General features: G+C 44.3%; 1 protein-coding gene across 5 annotated transcripts in view; it reads right to left on the bottom strand.

Annotated features, from left to right (window-relative positions):
* Positions 1–11: 11 nt before the first annotated feature.
* The window catches only part of arfgef2 (ADP-ribosylation factor guanine nucleotide-exchange factor 2 (brefeldin A-inhibited)), a 35,451-nt gene continuing 11,433 nt past the window's right edge, over positions 12–24,029 (bottom strand). For 4 of the 5 annotated variants that reach the window (XM_023795175.2, XM_023795174.2, XM_023795172.2 and 1 more), the window contains exons 10-39: positions 23,582–23,816; positions 23,351–23,450; positions 22,466–22,605; positions 22,246–22,354; positions 21,148–21,337; positions 20,110–20,221; positions 19,598–19,803; positions 19,416–19,500; positions 18,866–19,037; positions 18,135–18,286; positions 17,793–17,921; positions 17,543–17,701; positions 17,256–17,403; positions 16,768–16,864; positions 16,510–16,550; positions 16,248–16,417; positions 15,788–15,939; positions 15,497–15,669; positions 14,619–14,779; positions 13,168–13,298; positions 12,309–12,438; positions 12,005–12,140; positions 10,698–10,836; positions 10,395–10,452; positions 10,037–10,151; positions 9,645–9,784; positions 8,775–8,946; positions 8,205–8,343; positions 7,698–7,815; positions 2,631–6,068 (exon numbers count right to left, since the gene is read on the bottom strand). In XM_023795175.2, the coding sequence (XP_023650943.1) occupies positions 5,904–6,068; positions 7,698–7,815; positions 8,205–8,343; positions 8,775–8,946; positions 9,645–9,784; positions 10,037–10,151; positions 10,395–10,452; positions 10,698–10,836; positions 12,005–12,140; positions 12,309–12,438; positions 13,168–13,298; positions 14,619–14,779; positions 15,497–15,669; positions 15,788–15,939; positions 16,248–16,417; positions 16,510–16,550; positions 16,768–16,864; positions 17,256–17,403; positions 17,543–17,701; positions 17,793–17,921; positions 18,135–18,286; positions 18,866–19,037; positions 19,416–19,500; positions 19,598–19,803; positions 20,110–20,221; positions 21,148–21,337; positions 22,246–22,354; positions 22,466–22,605; positions 23,351–23,450; positions 23,582–23,816 (4,174 nt within the window). In that variant the 3' untranslated portion in view covers positions 2,631–5,903. Of the gene's footprint in view, positions 139–2,630; positions 6,069–7,697; positions 7,816–8,204; positions 8,344–8,774; positions 8,947–9,644; positions 9,785–10,036; positions 10,152–10,394; positions 10,453–10,697; positions 10,837–12,004; positions 12,141–12,308; positions 12,439–13,167; positions 13,299–14,618; positions 14,780–15,496; positions 15,670–15,787; positions 15,940–16,247; positions 16,418–16,509; positions 16,551–16,767; positions 16,865–17,255; positions 17,404–17,542; positions 17,702–17,792; positions 17,922–18,134; positions 18,287–18,865; positions 19,038–19,415; positions 19,501–19,597; positions 19,804–20,109; positions 20,222–21,147; positions 21,338–22,245; positions 22,355–22,465; positions 22,606–23,350; positions 23,451–23,581; positions 23,817–24,029 lie in introns of those variants that run through there. The other variant, XR_011991987.1, reaches the window with a different exon arrangement.

The raw sequence follows: 24,029 nt of genomic DNA on the forward strand, positions 1-24,029 counted from the left end.
TTATTCTGTCCTCCTTTTGTTTGTAATCTTAGTCCAACTCAGGCTTCAATGACCATTCTTCTTTACCTTGTGGATTTTGAAGCAGGATTACTTCTATGGAGGGAGGGGGGTGGAGGGACTAGCACAGTGGCTCACACCCTGCAGAAAGAAAAACCCACCACAGCAATGAAAGTAAACACTGCACCACATTAGTTACCCATTGACATTATTTACCCACAGTTCAAATTAAATCTGAGGTAACCACATGCAGAAGCTCATGAATAATGCATGACTCCTATCTCTCCCCTTCTTAATGAGACCATATTCCACCTGCCAGATGGTGAGACTTTTATCACCTGCTGGGACCTTCCTTTGTAGCTTGGAAATACAGAAAAAGTCCAATCTAGGTCAACAATCATAAGGGATTTTTATACAAGCGCCATACAACTCAAGTTTTCTAATTCAGACCTGTGCACACACTATACTAAAAAACAGGAGACCACAAAAGGACGCGTGCTTGCCAGCTGTCAATTACAATAGAATTGCCTTCCTGATTCTTGGTCCGACATCACAGCAGTATTTTGTACGGAGAAACCACGCAGCCCCGGCGACCGTGATTATCAACCAGTGTAGCTTCCAATCTTTCCTAGTGCTGAAATTTAGCCTGCAAGTTTTCATAAAAAATGATATCTCCAGTAACACTCAACCACTAAAGAAGTCGACGTTCACAGTTCGAAAAAAACAAAAATATAATTTTCACAATGCGCATATTTACCATTATAACATTAAATCGTTATTTTCAAACGATTATTACTACGAAGCACAGGGTACCAGATAAGCTAGTGTTTTAGTCGATCTTCATGAAATATAACGTAAACATATACGGGTGTAAATGTCAAGGACGGAATTTTAAGTCTTCAATTTTTTTTTTTACCTTAGTTGCGACCAGACTATATAATTTTCAGGGTCCTGCGCACAGATAAGCGGTCAACTTGCCTCCGGCAGTATCCCAGGTTTAATATCAGACAATACTAACTTTCGAGGTGCTGCACTTAGACGTTTTCCTCTAATGACTGGATACAGATAAAAGGCTTCGGCTACTCGTCCACCAGTCCCCATTTATTACGCAACAGTGGCGCACGGAGGCCGGACATTAATTGGCGGCGCGTGATAGAGGCGTCTCTCTGTTCGCCAGGACGGTCATGACCGAACGTTCCGCGAGTCGAATCGCCGTCTTGACCGCGGGCGAACATCATCTCGCGGGCCATGTGATCTTTGGGAAGGAGCCGACAACGACTTCTTCGGCCACGTTACACGGCCAACTAAATAGGACGCACTCAAAGCTACCATTATTCTCCAAATCAAGTTAACTAGCCAGACATTGATACCATTATTTGGCTAGTTAATAGGATATATGTTATTCGGGGGTATAAATCCTTAAATAAAATGAGTTATACTATAATCTATGTCATTATAACTAACAGCATTACAGCTAACTACAGTTAAGAAGCTAGTCGTGTCCAGCGTAATTTTAGCCCTTGCGGGTACCTTCTACATTTTACACTTCCCGTAACAAAAAAATCACCAGTTATTAAAGTAACAGGTCATATAGTCAGTTATGTCTTATTTTATTTCAGGCTTTAGCGGCTACGTAAACAATTACTACTGTACACGTAGCTAGCTATCTCGCTAACGTTACTGCCCTTAGCGGGTTAGCAAAAAACTGAAAGAAAACGTGTGCAGTGAAACTGATCAGTGAAATGATAAATCGCAGCATAATACAGGCAGTTACTTACTGGAAAAAGTGAGCGTATACTCGTTGAACACATCACATCTTCGACCGTACGAGCGTACGACCCCTAATCGCAAATATTTGGTACTCCGACATTTCTGCTGGGGCTACTAGGGCGGCTGCTGTGCTCGGCTCTAGAATCGCATTGGCTGGCTTGGGAAACTCACTTCTCGGATGTTACGCCTACTGCTGTCAAAGACTAGGAATAACTGCAGCCAACTGAACGGCTTCCTCCTTAATAGTAAGGGTTTTTAATTTGGGAAAGGACATAGATAGTCGGCTAATTAAATATAAATCGCGAATTAAAGAAACAAAGCAAGCTACACATTATAAAAGTGTCGACTTACCACTTAGCTGCTTGACTACATACGATTCTAGTTGCCCTACAATATCTCAGACTCAGTGGTTTATGGATGACTATTTACTTGTAAACAGTTAGCTATAATTTAGCTACCGGACACAGATGAAACACGAAATGCATCTCTATGGTAACCTTTGTTATACTGTACAGAAAGGCATCCGGCTTCGTTCTGATACGCCCCCCTGCGGCCGTTACACCTAAAAAAGCTATGAATGAACGGACCTATATACCTAAAGCTAAAAAGATGTAGTACGTTGCGGCTACACACATTTTTTTTCTGGCTTAAAAACTTTAGCAAACTACAAATTACATAATCCAATTAAAATAAAAGGCACATATGAAAATCCACATGAAAAAGGCAACATTTAACGAATTTAATTTCGTGGGACATCCAGCTAGGGCAACATCAAAAACCAGTAATCCCTCCTTCCATCCATCCTAGAGTCTTGTACCCCAAAGTTCAAACATACACTTCAAACTGTTCAAACAAAAACAGAATGGATCAGAATTAGTTTATTGATTACTTGACCAAATGCCTGAATGATTACATCACGGTATCTGTATATAGTATATTTTAACTATTTTACACGAACTTTACAGTTTTCTCCATATACTGTATATATTTATATTTATATATATATATATATATATACCCCTTTTCTCGAGGAAAAAGTAAACATCCACAGATGCAAGGAAAGGAATGCTTTTCAAAATATGCACTTCATAAAATCACGTCTTTAAAAAAATGCGCGTCTTGAACTTTGCAGAGTAGCGTGGAAGGTTCAGCTAAATAAGTTTCTCCTATTCGACTAGACAATGACATATGTATCAACCGCCGAGCAGCTTCGCCTGTGTACTGTGCAGTTAAGGGTTAATGCATCCATGTCCCCATTCGAATTATACTGGGCCAAGTCCCACAAGTTGGTAATATTTAACATTCAATCGAGATAAATGAAACGCCGAGGTTACTTGGAAACAATAGAAGAATGACTGAAGGGAAATTTAGTAAATAAGTTTCATCCACCCATTGTCCAAACCGCTAAGTTTCAGTCCACCTTATACACTCACCTAAAGGATTATTAGGAACACCTGTTCAATTTCTCATTAATGCAATTATCTAATCAACCAATCACATGGCAGTTGCTTCAATGCATTTAGGGGTGTGGTCCTGGTCAAGACAATCTCCTGAACTCCAAACTGAATGTCAGAATGGGAAAGAAAGGTGATTTAAGCAATTTTGAGCGTGGCATGGTTGTTGGTGCCAGACGGGCCGGTCTGAGTATTTCACAATCTGCTCAGTTACTGGGATTTTCACGCACAACCATTTCTAGGGTTTACAAAGAATGGTGTGGAAAGGGAAAAACATCCAGTATGCGGCAGTTCTGTGGGCGAAAATGCCTTTTTGATGCTAGAGGTCAGAGGAGAATGGGCCGACTGATTCAAGCTGATAGAAGAGCAACTTTGACTGAAATAACCACTCGTTACAATCGAGGTATGCAGCAAAGCATTTGTGAAGCCACAACACGCACAACCTTGAGGCGGATGGGCTACAACAGCAGAAGACCCCACCGGGTACCACTCATCTCCACTACAAATAGGAAAAAGAGGCTACAATTTGCACGAGCTCACCAAAATTGGACAGTTGAAGACTGGAAAAATGTTGCCTGGTCTGATGAGTCTCGATTTCATTCAAATGGTAGAGTCAGAATTTGGCGTAAACAGAATGAGAACATGGATCCATCATGCCTTGTTACCACTGTGCAGGCTGGTGGTGGTGGTGTAATGGTGTGGGGGATGTTTTCTTGGCACACTTTAGGCCCCTTAGTGCCAATTGGGCATCGTTTAAATGCCACGGCCTACCTGAGCATTGTTTCTGACCATGTCCATCCCTTTATGACCACCATGTACCCATCCTCTGATGGCTACTTCCAGCAGGATAATGCACCATGTCACAAAGCTCGAATCATTTCAAATTGGTTTCTTGAACATGACAATGAGTTCACTGTACTAAAACGGCCCCCACAGTCACCAGATCTCAACCCAATAGAGCATCTTTGGGATGTGGTGGAACGGGAGCTTCGTGCCCTGGATGTGCATCCCACAAATCTCCATCAACTGCAAGATGCTATCCTATCAATATGGGCCAACATTTCTAAAGAATGCTTTCAGCACCTTGTTTAATCAATGCCACGTAGAATTAAGGCAGTTCTGAAGGCGAAAAGGGGTCAAACACTGTATTAGTATGGTGTTCCTAATAATCCTTTAGGTGAGTGTATAGCTCGACAACAAACTGCGAATCCAGTTCATCACTATCGGAACGTAAACTCACGTCTTTTAGTCCCTCAGTTTTATACGCACTCTTTACGTTTAAAACTGGGGTTATAAGACCAGATATTAAAAACTAACAAGTAGGTATCTTTAAAATGTAATAGTTCCTTTAGCCTACATCAAATGAATGTAATTTACTGGCAGAAAAAACATAACTACTCCCCTAGCGTCTACCTACAGATAAGGTGATGTGGGTGGACCCCATTTTAACATGGTGAACTTGGAACTCATTAGGTCTTAAGCCCATAAAGAGACATTTACAATAAACAGGTGGAGTTCTGGGTGTGTGTGAGAAAATGTAAAATTATATATATTTAAAGATGACTCTCCACTGCAGCAGCAGAAGCCAACTTTCAAATACTCAGATAGCTGCATGTTTTTAAACATTTTTTGTATATGAATGTTGTTTTTACATAGTTCTTTTTTTTTTTTTTTTTTACTCCAGGGAGTAACAGCATCGGTCATTGACAGACAGAGCTAAAGCTGTAACACCCCTCCCCTTCATAAAAAGTTCTATTTGCCAATCAATGAGTGTGGGCCCCCAGCATCTGGGTCAACACAAACCTAGCATGTTAGCTCCAAAAGAACAAAAGTATTAACCGCAGACAATTACCTTAAAGAACTAAGGACTGTGCAGCCCCTGAAAAAGGGGTAACTAAGCTTAAATGATGCCTGTGAAGTCAAGGTTATCATCAAAGCAGGCTAATGCCCACAGTGTAAATTCACTTAAATTGTCAGCACATTATTTCACAGAGCTGGGAGTACTGAAGTTCTTGTTAGTGTGTGACAGCAGTGTTATTGTAACCGATTCCTGTGACTGGAGGTACAAATACCCTCTTCAAGTGAAGCAAAAACAAAATAGAAGGAATCAAAAGTTGTTTTTTAACAGAAGTCCAAAGACGGCAGACCAATGACCTGTCAGAGACAAATCTCCACAACCACAGATCTACCAAAGCTTACACTTGCTAGACCTTAGCACTGTCTGTGTGTTCAGAAGACGATCCATTAGTTGTTACTCTCCCTTTAGATTTATAATTTAACATTTGAGAACACTTAATTGTTCAGTCTCAACATCACACACAAAGTCACAAACAAACATTAATAAATAAATCATTTTAAACCATGTTACTTCACTTTTGAATGTTGAATGCAGTCAAGGTAAAGGCTTGTCCACCTGTCTCACAGTGCATTTATGTGCGGCTACCTGTGGCATCCATGAGAGAAGGCAGGTATGGATAATGCTTCAGGTTGGAAGATACAATCACCGATTCTGGAATACAGACAGCCAGAGTTCAGCCTACAAGGTTGGAAAGGGCTCTTTGTCCATTTTTGCCTGCAACACCCTGGTACACTCCCCCAAGCCCACTAGGGGGTGCTGTGTTCTTCATCAGTCTTCCTAATACCAATCTGCAACTGTAGCTCCTCTCCGATCCCCACGTAGGCTTAGGGTGCTGGAGGCTGTGATGGCATGCCCTCCGAGCTGGCGATTTGGAAGACAGAGCCAATGCGTAAGAAGAATCGCCGCAGGATGGCACGGAGCTCTGGGATCAGGTCGAACTGCATCATCTCGCACAGGTGAGGGTAGTAGCAGGATGCGTGGGGCTTAAACTGACAAGACAGCACAATCAGTAAGAGCATGCAGTCACTGTACCTCGACACAGCATTCATTAAAGGGCAGTCTTACGTGAGGCATAATTACAGCCCCATTTATTTACAAAAGTATACAACTCAAATGAACCTGAATTTTCATCTACACTATACTTGTAGTTGTAAGATCAATTTTGTTGATTCTTACTCCCATGCCAGCAACTATGGGTATATGGGATGCTCCTTTTGACCGTTTAACCGTTAACCGGTAATCAGTTAAACGGTTTAAAATGTTTTTATATATATTTTAATTATTAGTAGTAGTATGAAGTTTTGTGGCATCTCAGCTGAAGATCGCTTTTCACGTTCTAAATACACTGGGTTTGAATCGGCGACTGTGATTACAGGCACACGTGGCTTAGCCCACTGAGCCATGAACACAGGTACAAGCTTTGCTACTGAAAATGGAAACATTGGCGCAAAGCTTCAGCGGCAGAGACGTATCCGTGTGCTATATTGTAGCCGATCGGTGTAAACACTACCCAGACATGTGCTCTTGTTTTATTTCGGTTACAATGGGCGTATTCACATATTTCTTTATCCAATACTAACTGTCGGATTATCATGTTGTTATCATGCGAATAGCGCAATTTGCAAGTGGGAAGGCGATCAGAGCTGCTTCGAGACGCAGACGCTTAAGTCAGTCACTCTTGTTCTTTCTATTCGTATCACGAAGCTATAAAAATATATTTAGTTTCTACCTATATATATATATATATATATATATATTTGAAAAGTAGACCGTCCAAGGTTTCTGAGGGTGTTTTTTAAATGTGTATATGATAAAACCTCGCAGAGTTATTTAAATGGTTTGGCGAAATTTCTGTCAGATCCCGCCGGCGGGACCGCCGACCCCAGAGGAATTTAATATTCTAATCTAATCAGTTAACGGTTAATGTTCGGTTAACGAACGGCGGTTGTCGGTTGGGAAAATTAATCGAAATGAGCATCCCTAATGGGTATATTCGTGGTGAGAGTAAATAGGCATTAAAACAAAGAGAAGAATCAAAAAGATAAAAACTTCATAAATAACTATAAAATGCTCAGTCTAAAGGAGATACCTAAGATTAGCTTTCGCCAAAAAAAATCCAAAAAAGCCTCAGGCTTGTCTTTACTAAAAACCTTTTTTAAAGGGTCAGTTAAATGGTAACTCAGCCTAAGGGAGTTAAAACTTATTAAAAATGTAAAAAATGTTATGTTATTTTAACACATCTGGAATTTCATACTGAGATGTGGAACTGAAGTGGAAAATACAGGACACAAAAATATACATTTTATCTTTCAATAATTGTTTTTTTCTAACAGAATGTTGCTCATTGTTCAGGGACACCAAACATAAGCATATTGGTTAGATCTTGCTGCTACATCCTTAAGTTAAAGTGCTAAGACTATAAAAATGTTTCAATGGATAAATTACAAATTAACTCAAGCTGCACTGGAAGAATGAGTCAGCTAAACATTAGCCAAGAATAAAAAATGAATTCAGTGCCACATAAAATGAGACCTATGATAAATTTAGAGGGCATCATTTATGACCAGTGCTGTCTTGCCAGGCAAGCAGGTGTCTCCTCAAGGGGGCGCTGGTGGTACCTTGTCATCTGGGAGTTTGAGAGTCCTGGTGAGCAGCAGGAGCAGCAAGCTGGTCCAGGCCTCGCGATGGCTCTCAGACGTCAGGGTGATGAAGTAGGCCAGAGCCTCGCTGCACACACTGCCAGGGGAAGGCGATTGATCACCAGCAAGCTCTGCATACAACATCCCTGACACACCTACAACCACCTCCACACACATTCACCACACTTCTGTTAAGACATGCAACGACAGTGGATTCAGTACTGAGCAGGTCCATCTAATCACCAGATTACTGACAGTTAATTACGGTTTCATTAGTTAACAATCCATCTGATGCCGTGAATGGGGAGTTCTACAAAAAAAAACACTAAACGGAAAGGAGGATTCTGTCCAGACTCCTGCTGATTATGGACAATGCTGCTCACCTGCTTCACAGTGTTGTGGCTGAACAGAAAAGCATATATGTAGTGAGTGAACGCTACCCAGAGCCCCAGTCGTATCAATACTTCGGCGAGTGGCCACACTCACAGCAGTAACCGGGTCCGAATATCTGGCCAGGCGTCGCGGAGATGCGGGTCTGAATACATGCAGAAGAGGATGCGCAGGCTGCAGGCCAGACTGCTGGTCTCCTGCTTCAGCAGGTTGGGCTTTGACTTCCCCTTGAAGCCTGGGAGAAATGGGAACACGAGCAGTCACAGGTCACACTGCTCTGCACCCAGGACCAGGGAGCAGAACAGCTTTTGTAGAGCAGCCAAAACCATGTTACTGGCCCCCTGGGCCTCAGCAATCCCAAGACTGTTGAGTGGGCTTTGTGCAAACCCAATGGCTCTCACAACTGGTTGGATATTGAGTCTAGGTCAGCAGATTAACTTTCCACATCTTCTTGACGAGTACCATGTTCATCAGCTTATCTCACTGACCCAATCTGTTTTGTACCATTATTTCTTTTACACTGTTACCTGTTCTTGTGTTGTTTTATTATCTGATCAAAGCTATCAAAAACAGGTCAAGAGGTGAACACCTGAAATGCAACTTTAACAGTGACAATAAAAACCAAGGCTGATGAAGGCGCCATGACACCCTCCTCCCCAAACATGCCTGCCCTCCAAAGTGCCGTCCTCTGCTCATTGTTTGAATTGAAGCTTTGGGCAAAGGTGTGTGATTCTAGAAGGCAGTCCAGCAGCTTGAAGAGGTGCTGGGGTGACAGCTGGCGGTACATGCCCTTATCCTCTGTGCTGCTTGGCTCTGCCTCCTCATCCAGCACGTCCCTCTGGAAGAAAGAAGTTGGGACAGGGTCCTGCTAATCCATGTCAGGGGGGGACACTGAGCTACCTCAGGTTTTACAAACTACTTTATAACTGAATGGCTCTTGTCCTTGGTTAAATAGTTAAATTCCTTTTGTGCTTTTACTGATTTGTTTCCTTAGTTGAAAGATTCATGCAGCTGTTTCACATTAGCTCTGAGTTCTTTCTCCATGCTGGTCAGTCTCCTTTAATCATGTGTCTCAAGTGTTAAAGTGAAATCCAGATCTGTTTAATTGAAATGGTAGTTTACAAACCCTATCCTAGCTCATAGTGTTCCCCTGGACATGGACTAAATGGTCACTCTAAAATGGGATGACATTGCATCAGGGACCGAAGCTGAGGGATGGACACAGTGAGTTCGTGCATGCAGCACTGGCAGTGAGCCAGCAGACTGGTGTGACCAGTTAAAAGGAAAAACAACCACCGACAGCATAACTAGAGACTAGCACTCTTGATATTAATCTCTTGGTATGTCTGCATGTGGATTAATCCCTCGTGTTAAACTGCAGTGTGTGTGTGTGTGTGTGTGTGTGTGTGTGTGTGTGTGTGTGTGTGTGTGTGTGTGTGTGTGTGTGTGTGTGTGTGTGTGTGTGTGTGTGTGTGTGTGTGTGTGTGTGTGTGTGTGCGCGCGAGTTGCAGTGGGCCAGCAATGGCGGGTACGGACCTGGGCGGCCGCCATGTTCTCCGCGTCCTCCTTCTTGCTCGTGGCAGGATAGAAGACAATGTTGTCGATGGTCTGGATTAGCTCCAGCTGCACCACACACTTGATCAGGAGGCAGGAGAATAGCTTCTGGTCTGACATTTCTGACAAAGGGACACATTTCATTTTGTGTTAACCAAACCAGCATATAAGAGAAACACAGTATTAGAAACACTTAGTGAGATGGAAGGAAACTGAGACCTATCAGAATTAATAATACTAATAATAATAATTAGTATTTGTACAAACAGGGCATTCTGGGACAGAACTCCACAGCAACCATAACCCTAACCCTCGATCTAAATCATGGGACGGTCAAGGGAGGGAGCAATAGGAATATGAGGAGCACAACTGACTGGCTTGGGATCTCCCCTTCCAGGTATCGTCGCTGGCGGTGGACATCTGACTGTGGGCGCGCTCAGATAGGGTCCGCTCGTAGCTGCTCTGAGATTGTGAGTCCAGCTCCACATCCTGCGCATGGGAGAAGAAGCAACCACGGAGGTTAGGGAGCGGGCGTCCCTGGAAAGGTGCGCTCAGTCCGAAGGGCTTTCATGCTGCATCCAGCTGCGCAAATGTGATTAAAGCCACACCAGCATGTTTGGCTCTGATGCTGATGAGAAGCATTTACACAGACGGAGTCTACTGCTATGCTGATCTACGGGGACTGTGGCAATAGACACGTTGTCGCTCCTCTGCAGTGGGGTGCAACCTTACCATGTGTTTATAGTCCCCGACTTCTTCTTCCTCACCTGCGGGCCGCCATGTCAGAAGTCTGAAGGAGAGTAAAGCTATACATGAGCTCAGCCATTTAAAGATGTGCATTCTTTTACACTGAGAGCATGTCATTAAAAGCCCAAGGAATGCCAACGGTACATTAAAGCATTAAAGAACAGTAACACACCGTTACATGCTGAGTAAGTTTCAAGATGAATACAAGTTTAATAAATGTTTATTTTGATTTAAAGAGGTGTCAAAATCATGGTGAAAGGGCAGCCCAGCAGGGGGCAGTGTGCTCACGCATGGGGGCTGGTGGACTGGAAGATCTCCAGCATGCAGGCGCAAGTGACGTCCCACACCTCTGGGCTGAACTTCTCCCCGTTCAGGATCACTAGGTTCTCCAGACAATTTGTCCCCGACCGCGCCAACTGCTCGTTATCTAGACCAACCGCACAGTCATGGTGAGACGCGTTCCCCTCCACCGCAGGGTGACACCAGTCTCTTTCCACATGGACACTCTGCTCATATTGCTCTCCACTGCTGACCGTAGGTCACATCAGAGAGCAGTTTCTATAAGTTTGCCATTAACAGCTTCCATATCAACATTCCAAGAACCATATGAACAGTCATATACTGTATTTTAGGGTGCTTTTCCACCGCACCACGCACCATACTTTTAGTACTTTAACAAAGGTGTTGGTTTTCCACTGGCGTTAAAACTGGAACCAGTGCTGAATAACATGACAAAGAAGAGGCTGGGTATTTATGTACTGAATTTGAAAATTTACTGTACTATATTATACGGTTAGACGATGTGTGGTATGTTATGTGCAGCCATATACCTGCAATTCTTACATCGCTAGTCAGATCAAGCCTTTTCATTACACTACATTACAGCACAGGGGGTTTAAGTTTCACTTTGCCATTTTTACTGTCATAAGAAGAAAAAAAAACTTAGCAATTTTAATGATTATTCTGTTTCAAGATTAGAATATGTGTTTAAAAAACAGTTTACCTCTGCTGCTTTCACATGAGCGTTGCATGCATTTTTTGAGGCAATCATAATCATTCTCATCCTTGTTGTTTAAATCACTCTAGAAGGGTTTGTGAGAAGTTTGTTGAACTCCTGTTTTACTTTATAAATACCTCAATATTTATTACAACAGAGTACCATTCTGTTCTAATATATTATACAAAATGCTTTATTTCTTATCATGCCTTCCTGATCTTGTTGTATCTGTTCTTCTGACCAGATCACAGTTTAAGCTTGGGTCTCTTCATTTGTCCACACATCCATTATTACTTTTTTCTGTTTATCAATGCTTTCTAAGTTTGCAACTTTTTTCAAGACGGTTGTATTGTGTTTCAGAGGCAGGCTATTTGCAAAACCAAATCAACAGAAAGCTTTTGCATTCCCACCCCAGAGCACCGAAGTACCAAAGAAATACCCCAGCTGGTTTGGTATTTTAGGTACTGGAACCTAAAGTAAGTCAATGGAAAAGGGAAAGTACCGTACCAAAAGTACAATATCTGGTGCGGTGGAAAAGTGCCCGTAATCAAATTAGTTTTTAAATACTACATAGGGAGAAGAGCTGTGTTGGACTCACCTTGCTGGACACACCACTGCAGCTGGTTAAATATGTCCACCAAAAGCACCTCACTGAGTGGCTCGTAGAACTGTGTGAACACGTCACAGACGGCATACAGCGCGTGGTTGCATGTCGTGGTCATCCACTCCATTTTCTGTTGAGAGACACCAGAACATCACAGGCCATCAGACCTCCTTGGGCTCGGAGAGCTGCCCTGCGCGGTCCTGCCACACCCACCAACATGCCACACCCACCAACATGCCACACCCACCAACATGCCACACCCACCAACATGCCACACCCACCAACATGCCACACCCACCTCCGTCTGCTGCTCTGGGAGCTTCATGTTGTCGAAGATGCGGAAGATGACGCGGAAGAGGTCGTGCCACCAGTGCTTCTCGAAGGTGTGACCATAGCTCTTCATGATCTCAAACATCACTGTCAGGCCCCTGCATGGAAGAATCAGGCACAGGACACAGGTCAGGGACACAGAGAGACATCACAGCAGAGTCACTCATTCAAAATCAAGCTTCATTTACCGAAAAACCACAAGGAATGTAAAACACTGAAATAAAATATGGTGTCAGTTCTTTCATGATATGGGTGGGTGATTTTCACCTATATTAGGAGTATCAAACTCCAGTCCTGGAGGGCCGGAGCCCTGTGTAGCTTAGTTCTTTCCTTGTTCCACCACAAAAGATTCAGCTCAAGAGCTGTGTGGTAATTAGCACAAGGAGATGAATCAGGTGTGTTAAATGAGGGGAAACCCAAAAATGTCCAGGGCTCCGGCCCCCCCAGGACTGGAGTTTGACACCCCCGACCTAGATCTTAGCCCAATAAACATAGAAGTGAGACTGGAGCAAGCCGCTCCTGCTTGGAAATCCAGAGCTGCTGAAGCATGTCTGTTAGCAGGAATGGTTAGAGGTTCCTCAAAGCAAGGCCTAGCAGCAATACAAAACATCTGGCTGTAGTCATGCCACTTAGAGAATGTGCCTGAGCGATCAGGTCTTAGATAAAAGTGGTACACTTAATAAATAAATCAGTGTTTGTGTGCGCTCTGGTTACAAACATCTTGATAAAGTTCTTGAGATATACATCATGAAGGCTCATAGATGGATACAGTACAGTATCTTTAATGTGTTTTATCAGGTTGCTTAGCATCACTGTTTGGGTCCCACCTGGTACGCACGTCCAGCTTGCAGCGGTTGATGATGCATGAGAGTTCAAAGAGTATGGGAAACCAGCCTCGAACCCACACCCGGTCCCCGGGGGCCACGTTCATGTCATCGCTGGTGTACTCCTGAAGGACCTGAGGCATGGGGTCAAAGTAACACCCGGCATTAGAGACCACACAGCAGACTGCTTCATCTCCATGCAGAACAGACAAGCTCTTCTTCATTCACGGCTTCACTCCCCACTAGGCTGAAGGAAGGTGTGCCCTCTACTGGTTGCAAGAGGAATTTAACAGCAACATGGGTATCAACTGGTAGACTAATGGTGTGTTCCATTTGCCCTCGGAACTTGGTTTCCGAGTTAGATTCAGAGTTTTGAAGCTGGAAGGGACGACCGAGAAATCTTGGAGCAGCACAGAGGATCCCGAGTTTAGAATCCAAGATGGCTGCGCCCTTTATCAACAGAAGTGAAAGTTGTAGTTTTATACTATTTAAAAATTACTTCTCATTTGTGGCTCATTAAATTGGTCGTGCACACAATACCGTTTATCTGTAAACGTGTTGCTACGGAGTTTTATGCGTAAAGCACCGCGCGTAATGTGTTACCAACTGATATTGCTAACAAACCAGGCTAGAACTGGATTTCATGATTAGTCAGATTATTTGTCGGATTTAAGGTAGTTCGGGCTGTACTACTACTAGTAATTGTAAATGAATGAAGAAAAAGGCCAATTAAACTGAGGTACCTTAAATCCGACAAGTTGTCCGGCTAAGCAAAAAATCTTGCTTTTTGATACGGGTCCATGGTATTGCTACTTCTTTGGCAAATGGAACGTATCCAACAGAGTTTTTAGCAGGTGACAATCTCTGCAACCAAAACTCGGATCCAAAGGCAAATCAAATAAGCAGCTGAATCATTCTGCTGGTACCTAACCATGATAGACTGACAGACAGCTGAAAAATCAAGTCTCCTCCTTTCATAGATTTACTTAACCAAACAAGAATTTAAGACAACTCTTGGCTGGCAGCCTGTCAAAATGGTGTTAACTATTTTTCAGAAAATCCTTACATTGACTTGGAAGAGTACACATATTCAAAATACTTCTGAATACTTTAATAAAACGGTTGTGATTTTGCCAGTAATCCATGTTTTTTGTGACTATTGTTAATAGCAAAACAAGCAAGTGTGTACAGCCCCTTCTCAGTTTATGATGGGGTTACATTCCAAGGAATAAATTGGAAATAAAAGGCAAATATGAATGATATGATGAATCATACCGAAAAAAAATTACCGTATTACACACTGATAAACACTGTATGACGTGTACACTCATGATCTGGAGGCATGTGGATGCTGCCATCACCCAGCAGTTTCGTACCACATGCCGCTAGCCCAAGAATAACTACATTGCCAAGCAACCTGTACATCAGGGGGAGAGAGTGAGTGTGGTGCTGACCTGCGGCCTTTCAGATACATATTTGGCGCAGTGGCGGATGAGCCGGATGGCCTCCATGCTTGTGTCTGGGAAGGCGGCATTGCACACAAATTCGGACAGGCACTTGACCGCATCCTGGAAGGAGTCGATGGCGGCGGCGAAGTGCTGCTGGAAGGTGTGTGCTGTGAAGGAGGGCAGGGAGGCTGAATTAAGACCTTTACAGCCACTTACAAATTAGAAACCAGTTAAACGCCAGAGTGCTCTGATCGCTGTGTACCGTATTTTCCGCACTATAAGGCGCACTAAAAAGTCTTTGATTTTCTTAAAAATAACAGTGCGCCTTATAATCCAGTGCGCTTTAAACATGGATTAATTTCTGTTGTGCATACTGAACTCGAAGCGATTTGAATGTTTTATTATTGAAAAGTGAGTGTATTGTGTAGTGCTTCACGTGTTATAAATTAATTTCAAGAGTTATTATGAATACGCTGACTTTTCATTTAGCGGTATAGGACCGTATTATAAGTGTTCAATTTTGAGTTATTGTTAATAGGCTGACTTTTGATTTAGCGGTATAAGACTCTTGTTTTTTTATGTGTTAAAGAGTAGTGAAGACGCTCATAAACGTTTGAACAATGTTGACAGTCATTGTGAACACGTGATGTAAAATAAATTTTCGTTGACTGGCTTATCTGACTTTTGTTTTGCTTAAAGCGCCTTAAAGTCCGGTGCGCCTTGTATGTGGAAAAAGTTTGAAAATAGACCACTGATTGACGGTGCGCCTTATAATGCAGTGCGCGTTATAGTGCGGAAAATACGGTAGGTAGTGCTTCAACAAAGACATCAGCAACCTACAGAGCCTTGTTGTGAGAGTCAAATCACAGAAGGATTCAACTCACTGACAATGTGCCCGGTGGTTTGGAAGGCGAGCTCCACGATGGTCTCGTCATGATCCGACGCGGCCTGGTGGAACACCGAGAAGATGTTCTTCCAGCCCGAGCGGATGTTTGCAGCTTGAGAGTTCACCATCTGGGCCACACAGCGGATCACCATGTCTCGGATGGTGGGTGACCTGCACACAGGTTCAAGGTTTATGCTCCTCAAAAGGTGAGAGAAATAAAGTGCTGGTCATTTCTCATTGACAGAGTGTCATGAGCCATTTTTAGGTCACTTGGGGTTCCTCTCGCCACCTGTTTTTCTTCATGATGTGTTCAAAAGGCCGCAGGAAGTCCTTCTGGAAGCGAAAGTTGGCCAGCTCTCCCTTTTCCAGGAATTTCATGGACAACTGTCGCAAAGAGTCTACTGCAAAGATGGCTACATCCTCATTGGGGTTACAGCCCACCTGTCAGAGGCCACACAAACATAGATGCACCATAAATAGGACTCTGTATTGGGGGTCAACTCTGTATGTTTATCATATGCTATGATGATGTGTGTCGTTGGGGCATAAACAGGGCATCTGAGTGCACAGGTGATAAGGACCAAGACTTTTAGGTCACCTGAGGAACACCCCAACAAATATCCCCAAAGAGAAAAAGACCCCTCAGATGAACAACTGGATCAAAAACATGTAATACAACGTCTAACATGTCAGCCTGGGTAACGGTCTGCATAGTAGCAGACATATGGCACGCTTGCTCTCTCGCGCACCTTGTTGAAATGGTCTCCAATGACCTGCCAGATGCGGGACCACTGCAGGCGGATGCGGTTCATGTTGTAGTAGGAGATCTCCACTATCTTCTGTAGGCTGAACATGCGCGGCTGGTGCGGGGACGCCAGTTCATCCATGGACACGGCACAAAGCCAGCGCACGAAGTCCACTGACATGAGAGGAATATGCCATTAAAGCCACAGGCTAGAGAAAGGGATGGACCAGATTCACTCAGAGTCAAAGTCCAGCGTGGACACTCACCCACTGCGTTCCCATCTAGCCGAGTAGAGCCAGTGAAGATCCTGAAAAACAAAATCCGGGACAAAGGTCGGAAGATTTCAGGAATGCGGGGAGATCTCTAGTATGGAGGGAGCGACAAGGGAAGAACATAAATTTACACATCCTATGGCCAGTAAACAGATGATTAAATAACAGGTATCAGCTCACGCAGGTGTGATGTACAAGGATTATGCATCTGCCTCAATGGATTATCATCCAGCCATGTCAAGGCTGCCCAACCTGTCCACAGCCACCACGACGCTCTGGGAGCTTGTCTCCCCAACGGACTCCTGGATGTGGGCCATCTGCCTCCTGTCCTGGCCCCCCACCAACGTCCCTGCAGCAGCAGCAGCAAACATGCAGACTCAGCACCACATACTCCATGTGCTAATGCTTGGAGTCACTTGGAGTTCATATGCAATGCTTAAATGGTCATTTGTTTTTGAATATCCGTTATATCACCATCGCACTGATGTGTGCTGGGGCAAAACTATTACAGCAGGAAGGTTCCTATTTAAAAATGGACTGAACTAGAATCTCTGAAACAAACAAACAAACAAACACACAAACACAAACACACACACACACACACTCCTTTTCCAGGCACGGCAATCCGATTGGGTCTACCTGCACATTACGACTACAATGGGAGCTCATGGCAAGCCTTTCACTTGATCCTCTCTTTTGAAGACATTTTGTGCTGGTATCTGTGGTATTGCAGGACCTACCGAAGCTGAGAGGCATGAACTCATCCCCTCCGACTGGAAAGCCCTTGATGCTGCCCTCCCTGTCTCGCACCATACTCGAGATATAGCGGGTCTTCACCCCCGTGCCGATCAACTGGGCCAGTTCCAGCTGGCTGATGCATCGCAGGATCTGTGAAGGGCAGAAGGAAACGTACAAAAAAGTGAAACTGTTCTAACACTTGCTCACAATGCATTTCCAATAACATAAATATAATGTTGATGCACTGGGTTAGGGATGCTAAACATTCACTTTCTAACGGTCACCACACCTCGTGCCATGAGTTCCCTAGGTAGTTGCCATCCGTGTGAGCAACGGTGATGAGGGTCTTGATGGTGTCGATGTTCTTCTGCTTCATCTCAGTGATGCTGGAGCTGGCGGTCAGCAGAGTGAAGCGGGCAAGGGCCTGGACGTATGCGTCCCTCTCCAGCTGTGGAGCACGCACACCAGCCGATGGCCCCGGTGAGCACACGCTTACTGTACATGAGAGCTGGCACGAACTAAGAAAGTTGGGGGCTGACCTGCATGCCAAAGATGCACGCGATCCTGATGGCACAGCGGATGCCTTCTAGACACAGTGATGCCACCTCCTGGTCGTCACAGTCCTGCAGGCCCACGCTGAAGGCTGCCAGCAGGGGCGTCCAGGCCAACTGGAATGCAGAGGGAAAGGGCATGGGAGTCACTGTTAGCTCCTTGCCCCTGGCAGCTGGTTGCCAGAGTGACTTCGATGCAGGTAGCAGACGTAGGCATTTGGACTGCGGGAAGTGGCTGCTGCCAAGGGCGTCTGTCCAGCTGGCATGCAGCTCGCCCCTTTAGCGGGCGGATTCTATAGGGTCACAGGGGGAATGAGTGGTGTTCCCTACCTTGAACATGGGCCTCACGTGCTCCAGATGCGTGGCACTGAAGAAGGGCGCCTGAGCGTGGCTGACTGCCTCCATCAGCGCCTTGGCCGTCTTGGCCATCTGCTCCATCTCCATGTTGTAGAGGAGCCGCCTCTGCTTCTCGCTGGCCACGCCTGTAAGGGAAGCAGAATCCGATAAGATGCATTAAACCATGTTGTAAATTGTTTATTTCTCCATCATATTCTTCTTTGGATCAGCCTATTGGTTATTTTCAGTTTATTTAAAATGCAATTCAAGTCTGCAGACCTACTTTGAGTCATTTAAAACTTGAATTTGAAATTGCGCAAATGTTTTTTAATGGAAACAATAATGCATTGTTTGATTCAATGCATTATTGTTTCCATTAAAAATTATAAAAATTCCACGATACCTTCTTTAGTGACTGAAAATGACCATACTGACAAACACCTTCAAAAACAACATATGGCAGACTGGTGCGCAAGTACTTCATCATTAAAAGAATTTGCTGTGTAATTGGGGGATAGGTGCGGTTAAAATGTTGGGGGGGGGGGGACCTTAAAAAAGGTCCTGTACACAGCTCTAGACAACAACCAAGAACCCAATGCCCTAGGGATTGGCACCACAGGTCAGGGAAACGTTCACAGACTGAGAATGAGAACACACCTAACAGCCAAAGCAGGTCTGTCAGTAGCTACAGATTTTTTTTTGGAGTTGCTTAAACCCCCACTCACTCTGCTTGCTGGACTTGGGAGTGATGGTGTACTCCTTGCTCTCCTTCATGGCAATCTTCTTGCCAGCAATCTCATCATAGATGGCTGACAGGTACTCCTCAGGGAGGTCCTTGCTGTCGTTGATACCGCGATTCATCTTGATGTACTGCTCCTTTGTCATCTTGTTCTTGACCTGCATACGGGTGGGTTTGAAAAAAGGTGCAAGGTGATGGGCGGAGGGGAGTCCAGTAATTTGGAAAAAGTGCAACAGTGAAACGAGTGAAAAAGACTTGTTGAAAGGGTTAATGTTCTTCTGCTTAATCTCGGTAATGCTGGACATATGCATGAGCTAACCTGGGCTGCGACTCAGGGCCGTGAGCTGGAGGGGGCCCTAAAACTATTTTTCTGGTTGTTATAGCAACATTGCATGCTGTAGGTAGGTCCCCAACAATGACTTTACCTCCCCCCCAAAATTTGGCCCGCTCCAATTACGGTGTATTTATTCATGAATCTGGTACCTATTTCCGTTACTGAAATAAGCCAGGCAGATGATAGAGGAGAGAATGCAAACCTGGGCGCTGTGCAGGTCAGTGGTCAGCATGATGATGGAGTAGGCCAGTACATAGGCCGTGTCAGCACTGGCGAAGAGCGTCTGCCTGCGATGGGAGGAGCACACCAGGCTGGGATCAGCTCCCACGCACACCTCACACCTGGCCGCACACGGCTTCTACGCACACACACTGCGGCCCTCACCCCTGGTTACACTCAAGGTATCTGGCAGCAAACTTCTCCATTAGCCTGTCGATCTTTTGGGCCTCGCCCGGGAGCCGAAATCCCTCCAGAAAGGCACGCAGGGCGCACACAAAGTCCCGCCCACAGAAGTCTAGCTGGTCCACATAGCAATACATCACCTCCTTGTTGAAGCGTGCATTTTCTCCTAGGAACTCACCCACCTGGGTCTGCCGGGGTCAGAAGAGATTAACCCAAGGGTAGTGTTACTGGGAGAGACATGATGCTACTGGGATTAAACCGTGGCTGACGACCTAATGGTTTCAAGTTTAACTCTATTGGTGAAGCCGATACAGCAAAATTTTGGGCCATAAACTAGTTGGAACTAACACCATGGAATGAAGTTCCTCCTCTAAGATGGCAAAAATTATATCAAGAATGGAAACAGAATGCATAAAATCTCCCCACTCTCAACCTAGTTCTGAGATGCATGCTGAAGAGAAAGAGGGAACTGCAGATACACTGAGGTCTCTTACCGTGTCGAGCCGCTCCTCTTGGTGAAGGAATTGAGCAATGTCCTCCGCCGAATCTCCCAGCATGCCCTGCTCCTGCAGGTACTGGATGCCTCGCTTTGGTTTTTTGTTGAACCTGGCAGCACGAGAAATGTAAATGGGGATGAGCTTATCAAGGCTGCCCTGTGGAACAGCCAAATATATACAGTTAAATTAAGAAACCACCACACACTTAATCATTTAATGAAGATACAGTTTGAATAACTATTCCTGCAACCACTAAACTTTTTAGTTAAATGCTTAACTGTTGATGCAGGGATTTCACATATAGATGTTCAACACAAAAAAAACATGGGAGTTAGTTATGGCTAATACTGGTCAGTCAGTCAGTCATAATCGGCAGTTTGGAAATATTTTGGTTTTCCAATAAATTACACCAGCACTGAAGAGAGTGCAGTTCATACAATCAAGACTATGTCAGCTGTTATACAGAATTCGGATATGATGAAACACATCCAATGTGCCAACTCATTCGAGACGATGTCATTCGAGTATGTGTACGTCTGGATCAAGACAAAAACAGCTTCGGCAAGTTAGTCGCCCCCTGGCATTTGAGGTGCTTTTGCCAGGAAAATCTGACAGGGTTAAAAAAATAATTACGGCTACAGGGGTGTTTGTTTATCGCTACGGATGTGTGGCTATACTTGGTAATAGAGAAAACGGGATTTAGTTCATAACGATTGTCATGATGTTATATAATGGTTTTCTATAATGCGCAAATAAGCGTCTCTTTGGGTTTCCTATTCAGACAAAATCAAGAGATGCCGTGCCTTTTATTTATAGCTGTTCCTAATTGTGTTTGTTTTTGCAGTTAATATAAATAATTTCAAAGCTTTTTTCCCTGCTGTACCAAAATTGCACCAAATGGTGAACCCAAAGTCAAAGTCTGTACTGTAATTTTGCGTACCGTTAACACCCCTAAAAGACTGTGAAAATCCTATTAACCTGTACAAATGGAACATAAATGTACTGATAATTCAGTTGTTCTGCTGGTTGGCTTACAGCTCAATGCCGTGCTCAATGATCTCCTTTTGTTGCTTGATGACCTCATACTGCTCAGGGTGGTCCATCTGTGAGATCTGCACCCCGGACGACACCGTAGAGTCCAAGGAACTGGTGCTGTCTCTGCGGGAGGCAAAATGATCGGGCAGCTTCCCCTCCAGGGCCTCTGCCTCTGGCGGGCGCTCCAGGCCTGCGACACCGAGGCACACACAGGCACACACAGGCACACAAGCGACTCAAGAACTGTAGATGGGCCATAAAAATGCATATGAAGGACAATCAACCGTGACAAAGCAAGGCAGTGAAGCACTGATAAGGAAATTTCTGGTCAATACCAATAACTGATTATTTTGAAAACTGACACCTATACAGATACCAAAACTTAGGGAGGTTCTGCTTAAATAAGTTTAAAGGGACTCTCCGCCCAAATAAATTTTAAAATGAATGACATTCCAAAAATATGAAAAAAGTATTTTTTGGTAAGAAAACACCAACTCAGTCGCAGAGGAGTCTAATTATAACAAAGAAGGGCTGATCATCAAGTCTGATCAACTGTAATCTTCCAAGTAATATCTTTTGATTTTGCACTGTCTGCACTGAATTTTCTTTTGCTATCAAATTCTTGCATTACTGACAGACTACCGTTATTCAGCAGTACTGCAGCCTTCTTTATTGGAACGGATTTGTTTTTTCAGAAACTCATTATTCTGCACTGTCTCGCCTTAAGGTGAGCAATCAAATTTGCCATTTTAAAATTACTAGTAGATCCTCATTATGAAATTTTAGCAGAGCAATGTTTGCAAAAAGTATTTCTAACGACATTAAAATAATTCTACACAGCAGACATTTTTCTATCGGTTCAGTACGCTCATGTGCAAAACAATATGGGTCACCTTTTCAAAGGGAATTATCACTGGTAAATACCGGATCACTTTTAACCATCAGGCGATGGCCGAAATTGTTGCTGTAACGACCAATACGACAGTTGGTTGATACATTTCTAATGGAAACCAAGGTAAGATTAACAGTGCGTCTTCTGAAACTCCATACAAGAACACTGCCTAAGAGACACACAAATGCACACGGAGTCCTTCTCACCAAGGTTGGCCTGTAGATTGGGGTTAACATACAGATCTCTGCTCCACTCTACCATGCACTTCAGGATGGACACCAGACATTCAAGGCCCTTCTTGCGCAAGCTCAGTTCCTGTGGGAGAGTAAACCATATTAATGATTAGTTATCATATCTTTTACTAAAACACAAAAGTAGCAATCAAATAAAATCAGGCATTAAAAATGTAATGAAGCAACGCTTCACCTGCAGTGGGGTCATCCCCAGCTCTTGGCCACTCCTGCCCTGGGCGATTTTGGACAGGTCACTGACCAGCCGCTCAAAAATGTTGGCTGCATTGAGGTCGCAGTCATAGTTGACGTAGATGTCCACAACACACTGAGCGTCTGGCCAAGCCGCAGAGCCAGGGACACAGCAGAAGACAAGTGGCATTAGTCTGAGCTCTAATGGGTATCTACCAGCCCTATTCACAAAATGCTTTTATGGTCTAAAACTGAAAGCCTTATGAACCCACTACAGATCAAATTTTAGTGGCAAGGTAAGACCTCACCTTGAATATTGTGTGCAGGTTTGGTCACCATACCTTAAAAAGGACATTTCTGCCTTGGAAAGGGTGCAACGTAGGGCTACAAGAATGATTCCTGGTCTTAGAGGAATGTCTCATGAGGAGATGTTAGCTGATCTGAATCTGTTTAGCCTTGAGCAAAGGAGACTAAGGGGGGGACATGATCCAGGTATAAAAGATTCTAACAGGTCTGGATGTTGTTCAGCCAAATGGCTATTTCAGTATTAGTTTAAATACTAGAACTCGTGGCCAAATTTCTTATGTTCTTAAGGTAATTTGTATAGAACAGTTATGAATAGAGAAATGCATTAATGAATTTCAGCAACCTTAAAGGAGGGAGCACTCATACCACCAGCAGTGTGGGATTAATTCCCACCTCCCCTCTGACTTTGCTCTCCTTGTGTTCATATTGGGTTTCCTTTGAATACTCGACTTTCCTCACACCGGTATCTCTTGCCCTGTCTGTGTGTGCGTGCACCCTGTGACAGACTCCGCTTCCAAGAATAGGATTTAGGCTTGCTATCTGCTTAGGGTAAACTGCAGGTACATCTTGGACACCTGATTACCTGCACAGATCCGAGTGAGGGTCTGAATCACCATCCACTTGTGTTCGAAAGAGCTGGATGACGTCTCTAAGATGGTCAGAAAGATCTCCCTGAAGAACACCTGCCACAAAAATGAAAGGATGACACTGATACCCTGCTCTCACTGGAAACTTAATTTAACGACAGCCGGTCTGGTGTGACACTCCCCCAGCCCCACAATGACAAGTACAAGGAGGAACACAAGGGCCATACCTCGATCTGCATCTTCAGGTGCACCTTGAAGTGTGACAGCAACGTGAGAAAGATGGCAAGCGATAGCTCGAAGACCTCGGGGACGGAGGAGACGCCGTTCTTGGAGAGCGCCACGCACAGATACTGTTTGATGGCATTGACGAACATGTCGTGCGTGCGAAAGATGGGACCAGCAGCCTGCAGCACGGACAGCAGCAGCTGGAGCGACACCACCTTGGAGCGCAGCTCATGGGACCTGGTTGGGGGGTGGGAGGGCATGTGAGCTTCACCAGCAGGCCACCAAGATAGACGTCCACCAGCCAATCACACTGACTAAATATCAGAGGTGTCCAAAAATACCCATCTGTTCCATGAATTCCTCTACTAATCGGATACCTCTTTACCTTCCTGGAATGTTATGCTGTACTTCTACAGTGGGTTGCAGCAGCTAAGCGCTAGTTCGATCTTA

The sequence above is a fragment of the Paramormyrops kingsleyae genome, chromosome 6 (assembly GCF_048594095.1).
Source record: "Paramormyrops kingsleyae isolate MSU_618 chromosome 6, PKINGS_0.4, whole genome shotgun sequence".
NCBI lineage: Eukaryota > Metazoa > Chordata > Actinopteri > Osteoglossiformes > Mormyridae > Paramormyrops > Paramormyrops kingsleyae.